This window comes from Miniopterus schreibersii, assembly GCF_964146895.1.
Source record: "Miniopterus schreibersii genome assembly, chromosome: 4".
NCBI classification, from domain to species: domain Eukaryota; kingdom Metazoa; phylum Chordata; class Mammalia; order Chiroptera; family Miniopteridae; genus Miniopterus; species Miniopterus schreibersii.
Window position 1 is genome coordinate 25,549,611 of NC_138105.1, and position 22,822 is coordinate 25,572,432.

A 22,822-nucleotide genomic window follows, 5' to 3' on the forward strand; every position below is an offset into this window, starting at 1 on the left:
ATTAAACTAGGAATCTTGTAAAAACATCCTAGTACCACAGAAAGGTAAAAAGGGAAGATTAAATCTATATATAGCTGTTACAAAAATGTAGGAGAATGAGATTTATTACATAACTGGGAAATTCCTCCCCATCCCCAGAAAAACAACCACAAAGATGAAAAGTGTGATGACACTCTAGATAGTTACATGTATTCATTTGTGGATATTAAAAAACCATGTAGAATCAGAAATTTAAAAACCAAGAAAAGAAAATGGAGTAAAAAGAGTATGAACCCAATAAAGAAATGGAATACAAAGAAAAAATTGTCTTGGAAACAAATAAATTAGAAGGTACTGCAGGGAGACTCAAATGAAAATTTAAGGAACATTGAAAAAAGGCAGGAAAAGAACCAAGTGAATAAAAACGATACGAAGAATGAAGTAAAAAATGTCAGATATACTGAATTATACTCTCGAAAGCTGCTGAGAGAGCTCTTAACCATTCTCACCACAGAAATGAAATGGGTAATTATTGTGATGTGATTGAGGTGTTAGCTAAGGATATGGTGGAAATCATTTTGCACGTATAAATGTATCAAATCACATCATACATCTTAAACTTGCACAGAAATACAACTGTCAGTTATATTGCAAAACTGGAGGAAAAACAAGTATTAGAGAAAATAGTGGAAATTCAAACTCTTAGATTTCAAAGATAAAAATCCTCATTGCTTTTAGTGAAAAACATTATATAACTTCCAAAGACAAAGAATTACACTAGTTGAGACATTTTAAGATCCACTGAGGCAACCAAAGCTAGGCAACAGTGGAGCAGCATTTAAAAAACAAACTAAGGAAAGTGTGACCCTAGGATTTTGTATTCAGCCACAGCGTTTCAGATATGTAGGTTATGGAGAAACAGCTTTCAGCATATAAGAATTTAGGGACTAATGCACCCATGAGCTATTTTTAAGGAATCTACTAGAGGATGTTTTATCCAACTGAGATATAAGTGGGAAAACCTCAGCAAAAGAAGTGCTGATGAACATTTAAAATACATAAACCTGCTAAGACTAAAAATAGGATCGGGATGTGAGGGAAAGACTATTGTACATATGTTACGTACTGTGATAAAGTAGAAGTAAGACAACTAAAAAAGAGAGGAAAAGGAAGAGTGATATAGGAAAGAATGTTTATTGATTGTTATATGTGTATTGCATAAACAATAGGTAAGAGGGTTAAAACACCAGTAAAAGTTGCTAACTTAGATAATATCAGGTGTGGGATTTTGATTTTACTGTATTTACAAGCTGATTATTATTTCATGGATGCTGATACAAGACACTTGGGCCAGAAACAAAAAACTTTATGACTCATGGTATAACAAACAGAATAATGATTAGCATATTTCTGTAGGTTCTCCGTGTTCCCCAAGTCCCATGGAGGCAATGCTAGCTGGCCCAGGTGGATGCCAAACACATAGTAGGTTTGCATTGCAGCTAAGAAGCGCTGAGCTCAGGTAACATACTGGTTTTATAGTAAGCAAGCCTGCTCTTATTCCAGCAAGAAACATTATCTTGTCCTTCAGGGTTGCTTGCTACCACACAACTCTGGGAAATAGCTAAGTGAATGAGCCATTAGGACTTAGTATTTTTGGCAAACACTGTAAAATGTGTAGAAGCACGAGAGGTCCAAGGAAGAGTGTTTTCCCAATATAGTAAAAGGATAATAAGAAAACAAGCAGACAATAACAAGTATTGGCAACGGAATAGAGCAATGACTTTTAACAGGTGTGCCATAAGAATTGTTAAAACATGCAGTACCTGACTTTAGTTGGGTGCACTGACCTCTTTTCCCTTAGATTGTCAAATAAAAAAAATTACAACAGCCAACACAACAATAACCATCTGGTATAAGTTCCTTGTCTTGAACCATAAATATATAGGTCATATAATAGAGTTGCTTCTTACTGGTCACATTGCATAATAAGGTTGTGTCTGATTGGTTAATTCTTGGTACCAGAAATCCTTATATACAAGTATAGGCACCTGATGTGTTTAAAAAGTCACTTTGGAGCAAAAATGGTAGGTAATCATTATTATTATTATGTAAATCAATAAAATTATACCTGTGGGGTTTTTTTTTTGTCTGATCAGCAAAAAGTATATATTTTTTGGTGTGCCACAAAATTTTAGTAATTTATGTGTGCCATGATATGAAAAAGGTTGAAAATCACTGGCATAAATTAAAGCCCTCATACATTGCATGTGGCAACTACTTTGGAAAAAAGTTTGATAGTTCCTCAGACAGTAAAACTAGAGTTGTCTTGTGACCCATCAGTTTTACTCGTTAGTATATACCCAAGAGAATTGAAAGCATGTCCATTTAAAATCTTGTTTGCTATTGTTCATAACAGTATTCATTATAGCTAAAAGGTGGAAACAAACCAATGTCCATCAACTTGATAAATGTACTGTATGAACAAAATGTTATATGTTCATATGATGGAAAATTATTTTGCAATAAAAAGTACTGGTATATACTACAACATGGATGACTTTGAAAACATTATGCTAAATAAAAGAAGCCGGACACAAAAAGCCACATATGGGATGATCCCATTTATATAAAATATCCGGAATAGGGAAATCCACAGAGACAAAAAGTAGATGCTAATGGGTATGGCGTTTTTTGTGGGGGATGATGAAAATGTTCTGGAACTAGGTAATGGTACCAGTTGTACAACTTTGTGAATATATTTTAAAAACCACTGAATTGTACGCTTTAAAAGGGTGAATTTTATGGTGTTCAAATTATATCTCAAAAATAAGATTGCAAGCCCTGGCTGGGTAGCCAGTTGTTTAGCACGTCATCCTGATACGCCAAGGTTGTGGGTTTGATCTCTGATCAAGGGCACATACAAACTTCAACCAGTGAATGCATAAGTAAGTGGAACAACAAATGGATATCTTTCTCTCTCCCTTCCTCTCTCCCTCCATTCCCCCCTCTCATCCTCTTTCTCTCTAAAATCAATCAGTCAAAAAAAATTTTTTTAATTGCATGAGAAAAGAAAGAGACAAAGGACATTTGCAAAGGTGGAAGTACAAAAAAATATATAGGTCTTTCTAAGTACTAAAAAAAAGCTTTTTATTTAAAAATACAGAATACACATTTCAAAGAGAAATATAGCTAAATACACATAATTATAAAATGTTAATACAAAATTGCAATAAATATTAGTCATACCAGTAAATGTGAATGGGTTTCATCTACCTATTATAGGGAAAATATGTTATTGTCATTAGAAGTCAAATTTTTTTCAAACATAAAAGAGTTATACAAAATCAAAGATATTAAGTAAAAATTCTAGCCCAAAATTTGAATAGATGTCAGTATAGCGTACGACTTTTTTTTCTTAAAAATATTTTCCAAGTTGCTTCACTTTATGAAAAATATGTCCCTTGGGCTTTTCATTGCAAAAGCTTGGAAGAGGTGCCAACCAAGTACAGTAGTTGTAACTTCCTAGTGGTTAAAGAACCCAGATTATGGTGAGTAAATACCATTCCTCCACTAAACGGATACAGTCCTTTATGAAATAATGGCTTACATCACATGTGGAGTAGGTAATTATTTGGGATTTCTTGTATCAGAAAGGAAAGGAATGCCAAAAACTATTAGGATTCTGTCAAAAGTTCATAGTAATTTGAAAGGGATATCTTGAGTATCAAAAAATACTGCTAAAAATCTATCAAAAACTTTTTTCTGCATTTGTTACATTGACCTCTGCCCCTTTTCTCCTTTAATCTTTTAATACAATTTTTTTTCTCTTTTTTTTTTTTCAAATATATTTTTATTGATTTCGGAGAGAGGAAGGGAGAGGCGGAGAGAGAGTTGAAACATCAGTGATGAGAGAGTCATCATTGATCAGCTGCCTCCTGACTGGGGATCGAGTCTGCAAGCCAGACATGTGTCCCAATTGGGAATCCAACCGTGATCTCCTGGATCCCAGGTCGATGCTCAACTGGTGAGCCATGCCCAGCCAAGCTCTTAATATAATTTTCATTAATAGATTTTCTAATGTTAAACTACCCTTGCATTCCCAGAACAAGCTTGACTTGAGCTATTCTCCCCCCCCCCTGCAATTCTGGGCGCAATTTGATAGTCCAGTCTAGGATTCTTGCATTCGTTATTTCTTATTGAGATGTTAGCCTGTGATTTTAATTTCTACTTCTCTTGTCGTATTTTTGTATCAGGATGCTGTGAGCCTCAGTAGTTGGGGACTGTTACCTTTTTTCTGCATTTGGTGTAAGATTGGTTTTGTGATTAATGTTTTGTTTTTTAAGCTGGATTAACTTCCATTTACCTTCATTGTGATTGCTGGCGGGCTGGATTAACTTTACCACATTATGTGCTTGTTTTTGTTTTATAGTAAGTACCCTTTCCCCTTAGATATGTGTTTGGTCTATTCTTTTAATGCTAATTCTAGATATTTTTATATGTCTACTTAAAAGTAACGAACGTTAATAAGTAGTGAACTTAGTGGTTCACTAAGTGGCTAAGCGGTTGAGCATCATCCTATGATCCAGGAGATTGAGGTTCAATTCCCAGTCAGGGCACATGCCCGGGTTGCGCTCTCAATCCCCAATAGGGGGCGTGCAGGAGGCAGCCAGTCAATGACTCATCATTAATGTTTCTATCTCTCTCTCTCCCTCTCCCTTCCTCTCCCTGAAATCAGTAAAGACAAAAAATAAAAGTAGCAAACTTATAAATGTTTAATGCTGATGACTGTATCCAAATATAGTTGCAGTTGTCCATTATTTTAGTTCTACTTATTGTTTCCATAAATTATACCTTATTGTATTGTTTTATGCAGTCATTATTTGTATAAGATATTTATGCAAATATTTAATGTATTTAGCATTTTTTTGGTGTTAAATATTTGTTGCATCTGAGACCTTACTTATGTGCACATGTGTTCCATCTGAAGTATCCCCTTTAAACCTCAGCTGGGTGTATTTTTAAATTTAAAAAATTTTTTTTTTGGTCTGAAGATCGCTTTATTTTGCATCTTTCTTGAAACTGGTTTTGCCATGAATGCAATTTTAGGAGGAGAATCTTTTTTCCCCAGCATATTCAATACGTTCTATTTACTGGCATCCATTGTTTTTTGAGGCATGTGATTAATCTAATTGCCTTTCCTTTACAGCTGATCTATATTTTCTCTCTGGCCTCATTAAAAGTCTTTATTGTGGGAATTTATAGTTGTAGTTTCTAATTATCCTGCTTTGGATTTGTTGGGATGCTTTGGGCTTTTTTTTTTTTTTAATAGAAAAAGTCATTTTTTTATTTGGATATGTCTCATTCCTCTTTCTGTTATCACCTTGAAATTTGTTTAGATACATGTTTAATCTTTTCAGTCCAACCTCTGTATCTCTTACGATTTCTTTCTTACTTTAATCTCTTTCTGACTTCGTGCTACATACTGTGTTTTCTTGTTTCAGACAGGGTATTCTTGTCCCTCTTGTTACTCACTGCTTGCTAGCCTGGCAATGGGGAGGGAGGGCACTTGGAGAAGAATTTTTTTTGTGTGTGTCCTGGTCAATCTTCACCTGCTTGGTTGCTATTTATAATCTCTGGCTAATTTTCAAGTTTCCTTTCGTTTGAAAATGTTTTTCAAGTTATAGCTTTATGTTTTCTGATACTTCCAATATATTGAATTGCTTGCAAGTATGATTCTGCTCTCCTTTTTCTATTATTGCTCATCATGTCTTGTTTGCTCCCGTGATTGGTTTGCTACAGTTAGGATTTGGGGGGGGCGGGGGTTATGTTTGTACATGAGTTTATATATCTTAAACTGTAGGTGTGGGAATTTTTTGAGGTTTGGGTTACAGTTGCAAACCTCTTGCAAAGAGGTTTTAGTTTTGTTGCCAATTGCATATGTATATTGTCAGTCCTGATCTACTTTAAATTTACTTGTGTGCTTAAAGTGGTGTGAATTCAAACAACAGACCTGCATGAGGGATGGCTTATGTTTTGAATTCTTAGAGGAAATGTTTTTTGTTTGGTTCTTTTCCCCCTTCTTCTCTCAGTGCCAAGCAAGTTCTCGTCTTATACCCTGCAGGGTGGGCTTGACACACAAAAAAAGTGCTCAGCCTTTATAATAAGGGTGTTGCTATTTGGGATATGTTTTTTGAATAAATCTCCTATTGGATTCCCATCTTTGGTGGATTTTCTATTTTATTTCCTTTCTCTTTTGCTCCCTACAACTCTCAAAGTGGAGGTCTAGTCTCTAGAGTTGAGAAATCATCTGGTATGGTAGATTAGAGGCTTTGTTGGTAGCCTACCTCCTGATATTCTTGGTTTCACTACATTCTTGGTCTTTGGGTTTTTTACTTTGTGCCAATTCAGTATGCATTTGCAAAGTTTTATTTTTTAAAAGTCTTACATTTTGATTGTTTTAGAGTAGAAGGAAGGGAAGGGAGTGTGAGGGAGAGGGAGGGAGAGAAGGGAGCATGGACGTGAGACACATCAGTTGGTTACCTCCTGCATGCTCCCCAATCAGGGCGGGGATCAAACCTGCAACCCAGGCACATGCCCTTGACCGGGTTTTGAATCGTGGACCCTTCCGTGCTCGAGCTGACACACTAACTATTGAGCCACACCAGCCAGGACACATTTTACTCGGATCCAGAGAGAGCTTTGTTAAGGGCAGTTAAACCTTTTACGTTATTCAACTTTTCATTTGATACCTCTCCCAAAATTGAGGCTTGGAAACTCCTTTCCTAAATTTAGTTTACTATATTTATTTTTAAAAGCCTTTATTCTGTTGTTGTTGTTTTTTTAAATATATCTTTATTGATTTCAGAGAGAGGAAGGGAGAGAGAGAGAGAAACATCAACGATCATTGATCTGCTGCCTCCTGCACGCCCTTGACTGGGGATCAAGTCTGCATCCCAGACATGTGCCCTGACCGGGAATCAAACTGCAGTCTCCTGGATCCTAGGTCGATGCTCAACTGCTGAGCCATGCCCAGGCAGGCAAAAAGCCTTTATTCTTTAAATATCTGCATTTACTCAGTAAATGTTAGATATTAAAGATTTTAGAATCATACGATATTAGACTATCACCTAAGATAGATAATCTAGTTCATCCTTTGGGATAGGGCAATATGAAGGAGGTGAACTTTTTGTCATACTTTGATTTTGAGACCTTACCTACTTGTGTGAATTAAGTTTTGTGAGACTTTATAACATCTTTTAAAACTAGCTTGTACTAGGGTCATTGTGAGGTTTAAATGATACAACTTACAGTTTCTGGTACATGGCCTACTGTAGTGTTCAGGAAATACTGTTGCCCCATCAATTTTTAGAGAAGGAAATTGAATTAGAAGGAGGAATAATGTATTTGCTAACTACACAAAACTTTGTAGTAGTTGAGCTGGAAACCAAGTCCCTTTCTCTTTTGGATTTTTACCTTTCAGAAGAGTAATGTTTGGTAACTTATTCTGCCTGTCTGTATTATTTCTTGAATACCTTAACATATTTCTAAGTACCTGACGTATTTGGGGAGAGATGATTTAATAGAATTTAATATAATACCTATTATGGCACACCTTTTGAATGTTAAGTGAACAAACATATGTACAATAGTGCAGTTCTGTCTTAGGGAACTTGTTAGCTTGTGAGGTAGGCTTATCTAATAATTATGGTCATTAGGCTTAGTACTGTAGAAGTAGTACCTTCCTGGGACAGAGGAAGGGTTGTTTGAACTGGGTCATGAAGTATGTATAGGATGCCAAGATTTTGGCCGAGGAGGAATAGGCTTTTAAATAGAAGTAACAGCAACATGTGCAAAGGTCTGAAGGCTATAGGGAGCATGTTTTGTTTATGAGTGTCTAAGTTTTGTGCACACAAGAAACCAGTCACAGTTGGAAGAGAAGAATATCTGGTGGTTATGGATGAGGTGTCTTAACCCTTTGTGGTCGTTTGTCTACTCTCAGCCACCAAAGCTTTTTTACCGTTCCGGTCATATGTCTGCTCTCAGCCACCATAGCAAGGAACCGTACGAATCTTAACTCTGTTCATTCATGTATCAGTTCATAATTTCTCTTGTTTATCCTTCATAATCTTGCATGTTATGTATCACTGCTCTTTCAATGGAAATTAATTCCGACCAGTACGACACCCATGTCCAAATTTAATACAACCGCAAAGGGTTAAATGATTGGTAGTATTTCAGCAGGTGAAGATAGAATGGGTCGAACAATACCAGTTGAGGAAGTAAGTTACTTAGCAGAATATAAGTTAAGGACCCATGAATAGTCACATTGACTTGGCTGCTTACTCTTGAACTCTCACACCTAAAACAGAGCAGCTTTGTCACCAATTCTTTCTGAGAAATTATCAGGAAATTTTGCACATAACAATAGAGCTTTGATGTGAGGGGGTTTTTGTTGTTTTTGGTGGGGAGGAGCAAAGAGAGGGGTTTTTCCAGGTTTACATATATAAAATAAAGTGGTAAAAAGATTTTGGGGGTAGAGTATATGTGACTTTGACTATCTAGTGTTATCTTTAAATTTTATTTGGTGACCATTAGAGGTCCATTTTAATGTTTTGAATAGGAGACGTGATGTAATAATGATTTATCTAGGTGATTTATATGACTGTGCCAGATGGAATTAGGAACAAGTCTGAAGCAGCAGGATCATCTATTAATGTATTTCAAGACTAAAGTGATTAAGACTTGAATAAGTAGTAGTAGTAGTAATGTTGGCGGTAAGAAAAGCACCAGGTATTAGACGGGTGGAGTCAGACCAGACCTGGGTTCAGCAACCTCAGTACTTGAGTTCTGGCTAAGAAAGAATTCAGAGTCAAGACTCAAACTATGGGAAAACATTTATTTAGAAAGTCACAGAGATAGAATTAGTGAACTGCAGAAGAAATGGGCCAGGAAACAAGTTACAGAGACAAAAGAAAGGCCCTTGGAGCTTAGGAGACCTTGCCCGGGGGGGGGGGAAGAGGAGGAGATTAGAAAGGCACACCCTGATCCTGAAAGGGAAAGCATGCTGGTTCCTCCATCCTAGAGAGGTCCCAGGGGAAGATCTTAATAAAATAGTCATAAGTTTTTCAGGTATGTCCTTTCAGGGTCGTGGTCTCTACTGATTGGTGAGTGCCAGGGCAGGGGTCATTAGTCAGTGCAATTGGTCCTCACGTCAGCCGTGGCATGGCTTGTCTGGTTTTGCTGCTTCTCTGAGCCTGGAGCTGAAACACAACTGAGGCCTAGATGTTATCCCTAGAGATCAATGTTTCAGGAAGTGGTCGTGCAAGGGCCTACATGGGAGTCACATGAGGCCACTCCTCAGCCCCTTGTTCCTCCTCTAAGAGTGTCTTCCACATGACTGGCGACATCCCTGGGGATGAAAGGTCAGGGGGTCTAAACTGCCTGACCAGCAATATGCTAGGAGAGGAAAGGTTACCCTGGGGGCAAAGTCCTTGTTTTCGGAATTTTGCCGGTTGCTAAGCACCTGGGATTTTCCATCCTGGTGACCTTCTGTACCTGGCCCATCATCCTTACTCTGCTCATGGCTGTCTAACTGCCTACCAAAGTAGTAGGAATAAAAGAAAGGACATTGTGAGAGTGATTTATAAAAAGAATTGACAAGTTCCAAGAAATGATTGAAGATAAGATTTGGAAGACAGGCAGGAGTTAGAAATGTTGATGAAATTTCATACTTGGGTGACTGGGACATTCTTTATATTACCAAAAGATACGACATTAGTGGGAAAAGTAATTGGGGGGGGGAAACTGAAATAATTATCAGATGTGAAGGTAATTAATTATAAGGTATATTTTAGGACATATACTTTGTAAAAGTAAGTTTTTAAAATGATGGCTTAGTCTGTGATTAGACAGGCAATGTGGTCTTATGTCAGTAGCGTAAGTTTTAGAGACAGGCCTGTATTCCAACTCACCTTTAATAAGAATCATTGTTCTGAAACTGGAAAGTCACTAATCTCTTTGGATTTTACTTTGTTCATGTATAAACTAGAGCAGTACCTGCTTACAGAGCTGTTAGGTGAACTAAATAGTATAATGTATGTTCACACTGGCCCATTTTAAGCCTTCAATAAATAATAGTTTTTCCTTCTTCCTTAGATGATAGCCTCACTCTTGGCTATTGTCATACATTAAGGTGGACACTAAAGACTAAGGGAGCGATGTTTATAAAGTCACTGAAATGAAATCCTTCGTTTGCTGAATAAAATATGTATATAATCAGGCAGCTTGTAATTAGACTAGCAAAGAAGTTATAATTATTGAATGTGTAGGTGTAGGTAACAGCCTTCGTTTCTGGTAAGTGACTTTACTTAGAGGATATATGTTTATGTGAGCAAGAGAGACTATTTCCTGGAAGGAAACTGTGGTCTCCAGATCTTTACAGTGATGTCACCTTTAATCTTTTTGAACTCGTGATCAGTATAAAGACTGTTTTCTTGAGGCAGTTTCTTGCAAGAAGTCAATGAAGCCTCCTAATGAGCTTGTTAAGACTCCATAGACTGTCAGTGATATGGAAAAATTGGATATTTAATCAGGAATATGAACATGTGTTTCAGGTAGAGAATTCCAAAGATAATGAAGATAATATTCTCCAAAGAGAAATTCCTGCTAGACAGTCTCGACGAAGGTTTCGGAAAATTAACTATAAAGGAGAGCGCCAAACTATTACTGAGGATGTGGACATTAACAGCTATCTTTCTGTGAGTATATTTAGGAACATTTTGTGGGTCTTCCTTATTTTCATATACAGTATCTTTAATTTACATATATTTTGATAATATCAACACTTTGGGCTCTACATTTAAAAGTTTGGGGCCGGTAAAATATATTACGTAATTTTAAAAAATACTTCTGCTCGGTTGAGTTGGGTAGAAATACTCTCACCAGTGAGAGTTTTGTTTTTGCTTTAGTTTTTATTTTCCATTTAAGTAATGTAAAAAAAAAAAACTTACCATATATTTTTAGACATATCTGTGGATTTTCTTGTCTTTTTATTGCCTGAATGGAATATAGATTAGAGTCCTGAAAACTCAGGTGATAGCCTCATTGGGAGTTTTTTTTCCTGATAATGCTGTAAGGGATACAAAAGAAATAAAAATATGTCAGTTCTGCCCTTGAGGTGTGGGACAGATATGCATAATGTGTGTTATTACAGAAACACATGCAGTGTTAAAGGTATATTTCACATGTAAATATTGAAAAAGTAGATGAAATAATTAACTTGTATAACACCAGAAGGAACATAAACTGTTTCTTCAGAAGTCTTCAGTTTTGTAACTGTAGATAACTTCAGTTTAGATGGAAAAGTAGTTGAATCAAGAAGGATAATCTAACAAAGAATAAATCCAGGTGTATTTTATCAGTTTTCAAAGGAGTCAAGATCCCCCAAAATATAAAGGCAGTCTAGAGATTGATCACAGCAAAATTCCTGAGCGTATGTTTAGTTTTTGTGGTTGTCAGAAACAGAAATTTACTTATTTAATGTTAGGAACAAGGAGGATTATTTATAGAGGGAGTTATTTTTACTGGAATAAGTGTTAAATTTAAGGTAGCTCTAAGGATTTAGTCACATTTGCCTAATTTCACTGATTCAGTACATTCTGTTTTTGACAATAAACAGTAAAATTTTTTACTGCATCCATACCCCATACCAAGTTCATTTCCTGTTCTTATTTAATAATTTATTTTTTATAATAAGTTTCTGCATCACTAATTAATTTAAGCTAACATATTTTGCCTTACTACAAAAGTAATGTGGGTCTATTTTAAATGTGTTTAAATTAAAACTTGATTAGTCTCACAACCCATTTATGTAACCATTGTCTTAATAATGTCATGGTACTCCATTATAATAATTGCCATAATTTATGTATTCAGTTTTCAATATTAGGTTATTAAATTTCTCTAGTTTTTCTTTATTTTTAAAAAAATAAGGTGTTAATCTTTGTGGTTATATATGCCCATATCTTGGTTTCTTTAGAAAAAATTTTAAGGACTAGAATTACTAAATTAAAGTAATTGCTAATTAGTAGTGGGGGGTTTTTAAATTGAATTTATTGTGGTGACATTTGTTAATAAAATTATACAGGTTTCAGGTGTACAGTTCTACAGTACATCATCTGTATATTTATCACCCAAGTCAAGTCTCCTTCCATCACCATTTATTCCCCCTTTACTTTCTTTTACCTTACCTGGCCCCCTTCCCTCTGGCAGTCATCATTCTGTTGTCTATGTCCATTAGTCTTTATTTTTTTTCTTTATTTAATCCCTTCACCCTTCTCACCCAACCCCCTCCCCTCTGACAGATGTCAGTTTGTTCTTTTTATCCATGAGTCTTTCTTTACTTTGTTAGTTTGTTTTTTTTTTATATGAGTTAGAGTGTATAGTTTTTGTGTGTTCTGATTACTTGCTTATTCTAGTCTCAACTTTAGTGTGTTTTCTTCCCAAGTATTTTGTTACCTGTAAGTTGTCCTCTTGGGGATATGCTGGTAGGAATTTGGCAGATCATGGAATTGGAGAACTAAGTTAATTCAAATTTAGATAAAAACTGATTTATTAACCAGGAAACTGAGTTAGAGAAGTATTTTTGGTCATGTTACTTATGTGGTATTTCTTGAAGTAATAGTTTTTTTATTTTTTTCTAAACAATATATTTCAGGCAACTTAGAAAATGCAGTATTAAGGGGTTTTCATTTACTTATAATTCATTTCACCAGTTATGTAAAATCTATGCATCTGGCCAATTCCTTTTTATACTGGTAGTTGGTCTGAATAAAGATGCTGTGTAGCAAAAAATCTTAATTAGTATTAAACATTTGATAATTAAGTATCCAGTAGAAAATTGATTTTATGGCTAGTTATGGACCTTTTTATTTCTTTTGTCCTGTGAGCGATTCAGAGAGAAAGATCAGGAGTCATTATTCTTTCAGACAACAGTGGAAATTTGACAGTTTCTTTTATTTGCAAACCATCAACTTTTTACTAGAGTATTAAAGGTCAAAATTCTTAAAGATGTACAGAAGCTTTTGTTACTGCTGTTTTCTTTATCATAATTATTAGTACGTAACCTGTACATCAAAGGTTTTGTAAATATTAAGAATTTTTCACGTATTTTCTAACTGAATTCTTAGAACAACGAAAAAGATGGTTTATTCTTATAAAATATTTTCATAGTTTTGTCATACATTGCTTTGCATAAAGATGAACACTAATTTTAATGAGAAAGGTTTTTTTAATGTTAAAAGGCACACTTCTATTGCAGTAATAACATTTTTGAAACTTCTTTGGGTATTGCTATCAGAGCTTGCAATAAATTTAAATGTCTCCAAATTTCTCAGTGATTTCAGAGCTTTGATCTTTGAGAAGTGTGTATTTAATATTTAGAAATAGCAAAAAAGGTTATTGGAAACAATACTCAGTGACTAGGATGGGTAATTAAGCCAGGTAGAAACAGTGTAGTACAATGATTTTCAACCTTTTTCATCTCATGGCACACATAAACTAATTATTAAAATTCTGCAGCACACCAAAGAAATATATTTTTAGTCCCTCTGACAAAAAAAGGTACAATTTTGATTGATTTACAAAAATAATAATAATAGTAACTACCTACCCTTTTTGCTCCAAAGTGACTTTTTAAAAAAATCAGGTGCCTAAATTTGTATATAAGGGTTTCTGGTACTAAGAATTAACCAATCAGATGCAACCTTATTATGCAGTGTGACCAAGAAAATGAAACTCTGTTATATGACCTATATATTTATGGTTCAAAACAGGGCATTCACACTGGACGGCTATTGTTGTATTGACTGTTGTAATATATTTAACAATCTAAGGGAAAAGAGGTCAGTGTCCCTAACTAAATAGTCAGGTATTGTATGTTTAAAAAATTCTCACAACACACTAGTTCAGAATCGCTGATCTAGTATTCAGATGAGTCATCTTTCTTGAATCCCTTCCTTCGATAACTGTATGATGGGGGCATTTCATCTAAACCAGGGGTCGGGGACGTATCCATTTGGTCTGGCCCTGCTGAGGCTACCGCAGGCGGAACTCAAAATTCAATAAATCTAGGAGTTTTTTCATAGCTAATTTTTGAGTTGATAATTTTGTACGGCCCTTGAATAATGTTATAAATATCCAAATGGCCCCTGGCAGAAAAGAAGGTTCCCCCACCCTTGATCTAAACCCTTTGTGCTTTGGTTGCCTTACATCTAAAAGTAAAGATGGTACTATCACATCTTCCTCTCTTACTGAGGTACTTGGAACATACGTATACACTCACAGTCTAATCAATCAATAATACTTAGATTCTTCCTCTTAAATGTTTCAATATGTGTGCTCTCCTCACATTTCCCCCATATAATTCATTGCCTTAGTATTCACTGCTATTCTTTCTATAACAATTGTAATAGCAATTTCTTATACTCTCTCAGCCCACTTTCATTATAAAAGCAGTATTTTTTCATTTTAAGAGATTGGAATTTTTTTTAAAAATTGAAAAGTGTTGTATAAACTCTTCATTAAAAGATACCTTCTTAACATTTTGTTTATTTGACTTTAAAATTTGTTTTTTGCTTCTCTCTGGTTTCCCTACTCCTAGCCCTATCCTGTGCACCTTCCCCTTCCCCCTGGCACCATCTAGTCCATTCATTTTACATCTGTCTGTCCTAAATGAAGCTCTCACAATATTGCTTCTTTTTAAACTCTTAAGTCTTTTTATTTCCTTCTTACCATTATCTGTTAGAGAAAATGATCTCCTATATAAGGGCCTTCATAGTGTAGACCAGTTCTGTCTAAAAGAACTTTCTGCAATGATGAAAATGTTTTCCAGCTGTGCTTTACCAATTGGTAGTAACTGGCCACACATGCCTATTGAGCACTTAAAATGTTGTTTGTATGACTGAGGATTTTAATTTAAAATGTAGAATTTTAATTTTAAATAATTTACATGTAAATAACCACATGTGGCTAATAGCTACCATATTGGACAGCACAGGTCTGGACTTGGTCAACCTCTTTAGCTTTAGCTTTTTCTCTTTTTCTACATATTCCCTGCCTTTCAGCCATGCTGAACAAATATGCAGACTTTAAACAATTCGTGTTTTTGTTTGTTTCAGCTTTATTGAAATATAAGTGATATATAATAGTGTAAGTTTAAAGAGTGCAAAATGATTTGATATACATATATATTACAAAATGATTATCACAATGAAGTTAGTTAATACATCTGTCTCCTCACATAGTTAACGTGTGTGTGTGGTGTAAAAACATGTTTTATATACATTTTTTAAATATTTACTGTTTCTTTTACTTAGAATGCCCTTTTCTTTTTGGTCTTCTTGGCAAAATCTTAAGCATCCTCAAGACTCATCTTATGGGAGGACTCCATGACTTTCCCTTGGGAAAGGCTATGTGCACATCTCTGCATTCCCATAATATCCTATGTATTACCATTGATTCATTGCTGTGCCCCTGAATCAATATATTCATTGCACTACAATGTAATTATTTATTCAGATGTCTTTTAGAGTGTCATGCCTTGAAAATGTGAAGTGTCATCATTGTATCCTCAGAGAATATTGCCTGTCAGCTTGTTTAGGTTCCTATATAACTTTGGGCAAGTTGTGTAACCTTTCTATGTCTGTTTTGATATAGTATAACCTATAGATTTGTGAAAGGAGTGAATGAGAGAATACACATAATGTAATACACATACAGTCTACCTAGTATTTGATGCCCTGAAAAACATTCAAGAATGTCAGCAGCTTTTATTCCTGTTATAGCTATTGTAAATACTCAAAAAAAAATCTTTGTTCCTGTTGCTTACAAAGTAACTTTATTATTTATCTACTGTTCTATATCTGGATATAAAATGTGTTTACCAAAATATGTAAATATATTAAGATAACTGAAAACAAAAAAGTAAGCTAAGGAATCAGAACAAAGGGAGAATAAAGGTAGGAAAAATAAAATCAAGCTGGCTTAAAGTTAGAACAGCCAACTACCCCCACCCCCACCCATCCATATTTTTGTAGCATACAATCACAATAGCTCACTTTGAAGAAGGTAATTTCTTTGCCCTACCTTGCAAGATAAAGTGGTTATAAAATGTGTATGAAAGTTACTGAGTGAATTGCTTTATTATATACAGTGAGTGACTAGAAGCCATTTAAATGACAGGGGATGTCTGCCAAAAACTAGTGACTGGTTTTGGAATTATTGATTTGAAGGCCTTCTTTCTGATAGTAGTTAGCAAGGCCAATAGTTTAGCCCAAGTGTCTTAAATTGTAGATGGCAAAACAGTCTCTAGGACATGGGAAGAAAATAGTAGAGTTTATATGTATTGTTATCATTTTAAGTTTGAGGATTTTTTTTAATAGTATTTCATAATGAACACAAAATATTTTTTCTGGTAATACATGTATTAATTTCTAAATAAATTATATATGTTAGAAATGTAGAATTTTTTATTTTAAAAAGTTTTCAGATTATATGGTACATAAATTTCTTTCTCATTTGACCCCAGTCTATCTTTTCAGCCTTATGGCCCCATTATTTTGTTGGAGGTCCCTTCCTTTGGTCCTGTTCACTTTTCCTGGAAGGTTCTTACATACTGTGATTCTGTTCTTTGATGAATCAGTTTAAATCTTAACTTGACATTTATTCCTTTTATCCATAATGGCCTTCTGCCATGTCCTCCTGCCAAAGTCCTGCTCAGCTCCCAAGACTCCATTTATCCATGACCTCTCTGAAGAAGACTTCCCTGATATTTTTTATTCATAGAACACACTTCTCATTGGGCCCAAAGGGTGTTATACATACTTACTGAAGTATGCTTATATAATTCTGCTCTATTCTAAGGATAACAGAAAACAAAATTAACTTAAGAATTCTTAAATGTCTATTTTTATATAAAGTTGATTATGCTTTGAGTATCCTGTATCCTACAATGGTGAACATTTTTCAAATGTAATGAGTTGAATTTTTAATATTGGTATATATGTAAAGTTCAATGGTAAAATTAAGCCAGGACCAGTAAGGGGAAGTATCTTAGTTTCACCAAGGTTAAGCAGCAAGTTTGCCTTTATTTAACTTTAAGTAAATCTCTCTTAAAATTACATATGTTAGAAATGTAGAATCTTTTATTTAAAAAAATCAGACAGTGTTCATGCTCAGTCATTTTTATAGAAACATTATTGACCAAAATATATATCTTGATATTCTTCAAAGGCTTAAAAAACCTTGTTGGTGTTTGACTACTTCTGTTATGAATTCATAGTCCTTTTCATTGATTTTTCTGCTGCTGCTATATTTTTGAATAACAAACAGTGTGGGTACTTGATGTGCTTGTATCTTCTCTTAACTATATACCAAGTTCCTCAGTAGACTAAATCATACCTTTTTCTTGTTGCCTATGGTGCTTTCTATATTCTCAGGCACAGGATAGCTACTGGCTATCTTCCTTTCTTTTCCATCATAACCTTTGCACAGAAGTGAACCCAGACACACTTCTCAAAGGGGCACCTGGAAAGGGGGATTTCCATGGCAGTGTCATGGGTCATGGTTTTAAATTTGAAGGACCTCCTTTTGTTCACCCTTCTTTACATATTTTCTTTCCCTCTAGTTCAGTGTTCTTCAGCTGCTGTGCTGTGGCACACTGGTGTGCCACAAGAATTTTTAAAACATGCAGTACCTGACCATTTAGTCGGGGCCACTGACCTCTTTTCCTTCAGATTGTCAGATTTTTAAAAATGACAACAGCCAACACAACAGTAGCCATTTGGTGTGAATGAATCAAATTTACACCTTTTTTTTCTTTTTGTCAAGTTGACAAAAAATATAGTTTTGGGTGTGCCTCAGAATTTTAGTAATTAGTTTATATGTGCCATGAGATGAAAAGGTTGAAAATCACGTCTCTAGTTTATTGTTCTGGGATAGTATGGCAGGTAGTAGGCATGGTATGACACTCTGAAATCTACTGTTTCATTTTAGGCCCACAGATTACTAATGCAGCAAGGAGCTCTTTCTCATTTGCTAGTTCTGTGATTACACCTTATGTTCCCTGTTCTCCTGCAGTGCTCCATGTTTTATTTGGATTCAGAGCATATTTAGAGAGATTAGATGCATTTGTCAGTGCATCTGAATTAAGAGGTGATTACGAGGACCAGATCATTTAACTACCTTTATGTTAGTACACTGAATAATGGCTAGATATATCACTTGACCATGGATGTAACATCTTAAAGTTTTTAGCAAAATGTTTGCTTTGATGGATTCTTTGTGTGTCTTATTAATCAAGCCATTCCTGCAATAAGAAATAGAATCCTACCCCCTGACCTACTCATGAGAAAATAAAGGACTTTGGTTCAAACATGTGATTGCTGAGATCTCCTCCTGGAAAATGTCTTAGTCTGTTCAGGCTGCTATAATAGAACAAAATACCACAGACTCAATGAATGGTAAACAATAGAAATTTATTTCTCACAATTCTGGAGGCTGGAAGTCCAATATCAGGGTGCCAGCATGGTTGAGTTCTGATAAACGCCCTCTTTGGGGTTGTACACTGTTGACCCCTCGCTTCTCACATGGAGCTCTGTGGGTCTTTTATAACGGCACTGATCCCTAACCCTAACCCTAACCCTAACCCTAACTCTACCTAACCCTAACCCTAACCAGTCATGAAGGCTCCTTTCTCATGACTTGATCACCAGATACTACTTTTGGTGGGACATAAACCTTCAGACCATAGCAGCATCCCAGCATTTGTCTTAGGACAACCCATTTGGACTTTCAAAGAAACTAGGTGTAGGTAAGTAAAACCCTTGATATGGGCAGGTTAATAAGAGCCAGAGCCTCAGTTTGATGTGATAGAATAGACGTTAAGCTAGAAATCAGATGATATGGGTTGTTGTTCTTTCTCAGGCATTAACTTGCAACTTTAAGGAATATATAAGACCCTCAGTCCTTGCATCATTGTGGGAACTGCACTAGATAATAAGTTGGATTTTCATTTTTGTTTCTTACATGTAGACTACCAACTTCTTGTGTCCGCATGGTAAGAAAGGACTAGGGAACTCTCTAGGGTCTCTTATATAAGGGCACTAATCTTAATCTCAGAGTCCTCATGACCTAATCACCTCCCGAATGCCGGCCCCACCATCACTTTGGAAAATAGGATTTCAACATACAAATTTTGAGGGGACACAGACATTCATACTGCAGCAGAGCACCAGTGAGTAAGTAATATAAATTGTTATTCAAGTCAAAATGAAGGCGGTACAAACACTCCTGTTGTATCTATTATTAGAATTTCAAGTTTAGACTAAGTCATAGTCACTTATTGATGAAGAAACTGTCACCATTGTGAACTTTATTTTGTATTTCTGGACTTGATGGATCCTGATTATTTTTAGTTCTATTTCATGTTTGGTAAATATTTGTAGAACGAAAGAATGAGTGAAAAAACAATCTTCTATCACTTCTAAAGTAAGGAAGTTTGTATGTGGAGGCTTTGCTAATCTTACTCACATATAAGACAGTGAGTGCTGACTAGACAACTACTGAGAAATTTGGAGCGCCACCTCTGAGAGTCTTGAGCTGCCTCTTACCCTATTTACAACCCAGAGTGCTCTTGACAGGTGCATTCTTTATGGTGCTTCCAACTTTAAAAACAGAAGAGGACTTTTTTTTAATCTATGAGTGTCTAACACCTCCTAGGAGAACTCTGCTTCTCATTTTCTTCTGGGAAATATGTAGAATGTAGATAGGAAATTCTTGTATCTAGTTCAAATGGACAGAGAATAAGCAAAGGGATGGTATAGTAATCAAACTAAGTAACTTAGGACAAATGCCTACCTACAGCACTTTTTTATTGTGAAACAAAATGCTCAATGTAGAACTGTAAACACATGTAGAAGAAGATTAGGAAGGAAATAAATTTGCTGTAATCCTTAAAACCAGAGATAGCTAGTGTTGCTGATTTTTTTAAACATATGTATCTTGATTAATTTAGATCTTTTAATTAATTTAGATAATACTGAATATTGAGTTATATAGCCTGACATCCTACTTCTCATGCAATTAAATTTCCCCCTAAACATTATTTTTAATATTAGTATTATATTGTATTAGTGAAACAAAGTATTCTCATGCAGTTTCCTACTTTTCTCCTATTACAAACAACTTGTATGAATAAATCTGTATATGACTGATTTTTTCCCCTCAGGATTGATTCATAGAAGTTAAGTTACTGGGTTAAGGGTATGAAGATTATTTTTAAGGCTCTATGTAAATATTGCTAACTTCTAAGTAGCCATTACTTAAAATTGTCTTATCATTTACTCTGTGTGAACTTAAGGAGTCTTAGGAGGGGCCAGGCAGGACATGCCTCTCTAGTTATCTGGGTCCTTTCTCCCTCTCTTAAAGGTGAGATTCATATGGATGTGCCTAGGGAACCAGAATTAGGAAGATTTTTATCATACTTGAAATACTTTACACAATAATTGCTAAAGAAAGCTCTTTTGAAGATTGTTTGCAGCGACTCTGATACTAATGTATACCAGTAGTCAAAGATAATGATTTGCGAAAGTGTTCCAGTTGTAATGGGAATAACTACTCGTACGTAGCAAATAGATTAATGCTGATTGTCACTGCCTTTTAGTTTGATTTATCTTTCACTAACTAAGCTATGTTCAGCATTTGGCTTTCATAGTATTAGAAAATGCAGTATATAAAATTAGAGAAGTGATGTAAAGGTAATTTCTAATATCGAGAATTTACAGATGGAAATAGTATTTTCAATTGTTTAATATTTTAAACAAGATTTCTTTTTCCAGTCATGTGTATGTATAGGTCTGTCTTAATTATTGGAGACAATCATACACTATGTTAAAACTAGGTTTGCACATAGTATGTAGCATGACTGATTACTATACACGCACAGTGCATTCTTGTTTTTATGTGTGTATGTGAGTGAATGAAAAATACGTGAGACAGTGGCACAGTGCTGGGGAAAATAGAGCATGGAGGTGCCTTTTTATTGTTCCTTCAGTTTCACTGATTCTAATTATAGAAGCTTACATCACCTTAGTTGATGATGAAGGCTTCCCTCTCCCTCTTTGCTTTTTCTTCCTCAATCACTCCCTAAGGGTGGATCATATTTCATAGTGCATATGTGTCTTGCTGCTGGTGGCTTTGACAGGGTTTTCAACAGCATGGTGCTGATCCTTTAGTGGACAGAGATGACAGTGTGCTGCAGCACACTGTTCTTTACAGAAGAATGGGAGGGCGAATGTTGGTACTCTGGCTTCCCTCCTTCAGAAAGGCTGAGGAATAGATAGGATGCAATTTAAAAGCAGGAATTCCTGAGGGGCACCAGCAGTTAGAGTTAACCATATTCTGATAAATACAAAGATTCATTTTGTATGTTCAAGTTAACCAAGGGAGGTGGGGCGGGAAGGGGTGGAAAAGCTTGCGGTATCCTTTATAAGAGCTTGTATGTTACCTCTGACATTATTGTAAAGTGTCATTCATTCATTTTCCAAAAGGATTAAAATATTTTTATTATATAAATCAGTTCATTTAACAGCTTATACTTCAAGGTGAAATACAACTAAAATGCAGAAATGGAATGGCCTGCTTATTTTATTTTGTAAAACTACATAATTTTTCTTTTGTTCCTCACCTTCTTTGGTTTGGCTTCTCTAAATTGTGATTATATTTCACTGTGCTGGTGAATAAAACTGTGACTATGCCTGAGATTACTACAAACCTGGTTTTTGGTTTTCATAATGTCTGGAATATGATAACCTTTATCCATGATGACCTTTTTTCCCTTTCCAGTGTGGTTATTTATTGAAATAAATGGATTATTTATTGTTTAGTAACTGTCAGAGCCTCGTTTTGAGCTTTCTGTACAGTATGATTTTGATGTTTTGCTCTATTTTTATGTAGAAATAAATTATATTTTTTAATAATTAACTATATAGAATTTACTTTTTAAAAAAAAATATTTTGTAATGGTTTGAAATTTTGCAAAGCCAACATACATTGATTGCTTTATTTTGTAGTAGTGTGAAAGACTTTTTGAAAGCTAAGGATTTCATCATTGTAGCTTTGAGTCATGCATTTTATATGCAGGGGAAATACATTCTTTTAGGGTTGGGAGAATGTATTCTTAAATGGTTATTGTGGTAATGATTCCTGGACAGTGTATAGATCAGGGAGGGCATGCTCTGCAGTTAATTCATTTGAATTGGTAAGATAATGAAATGAGATCAAGATAAAATTGTAAAAGTGATGAAAGTGAATTTGTTTATGCACCTAATCATGTATTTTTAGTTGTTCGATAAATTACTGACTGTTCTCTCCAAAAGATGTTTATTTCTTCCTTCATTAAGTAAGAGGTTAAGTCATTATTTCTGGAGAAACAGTGTGGTGTATAGTGTATTATCAGAGTGCTGAATATAGAATTTAGCCTGTTCATTTCTTTCATGGTATTGTCGCACAGGGAGGTTTTGCATGCTGGGTTCACCTTACAATTCCCTAGAATGGCAGACACTATGAGATGATTGGTAGAACAAGGAAAAGGATGATGTCACCCTCACTTACAGGCCAAACTAAAGGAAAAGAGAGTTGTTCCTTTATTGAGTGGTGTTTACTACTAGTCCTAACATATGGCATTAGTGGATCGCATTTCACCAACAGGGCAGCAGTTTTTTGAAGCAGCTAAGAGAGGCTGTCTCCCTTGCTCAGCTTGAGGTCCTTCTTTCTATGCTATCAACAT

The 22,822-nt window shown here is 35.2% G+C and overlaps 1 protein-coding gene across 4 annotated transcripts in view; it reads left to right on the top strand.

Moving 5' to 3' along the window:
- RAPGEF6 (Rap guanine nucleotide exchange factor 6) overlaps window positions 1-22,822 on the top strand; it is a 186,401-nt gene that overhangs the window by 64,516 nt on the left and 99,063 nt on the right. For all 4 annotated transcript variants that reach the window (XM_081136609.1, XM_081136612.1, XM_081136611.1 and 1 more), the window contains exon 6: window positions 10,593-10,736. In XM_081136609.1, coding sequence (XP_080992735.1) covers window positions 10,593-10,736 — 144 coding nt within the window. The remainder of the gene's footprint in view (window positions 1-10,592; window positions 10,737-22,822) is intronic.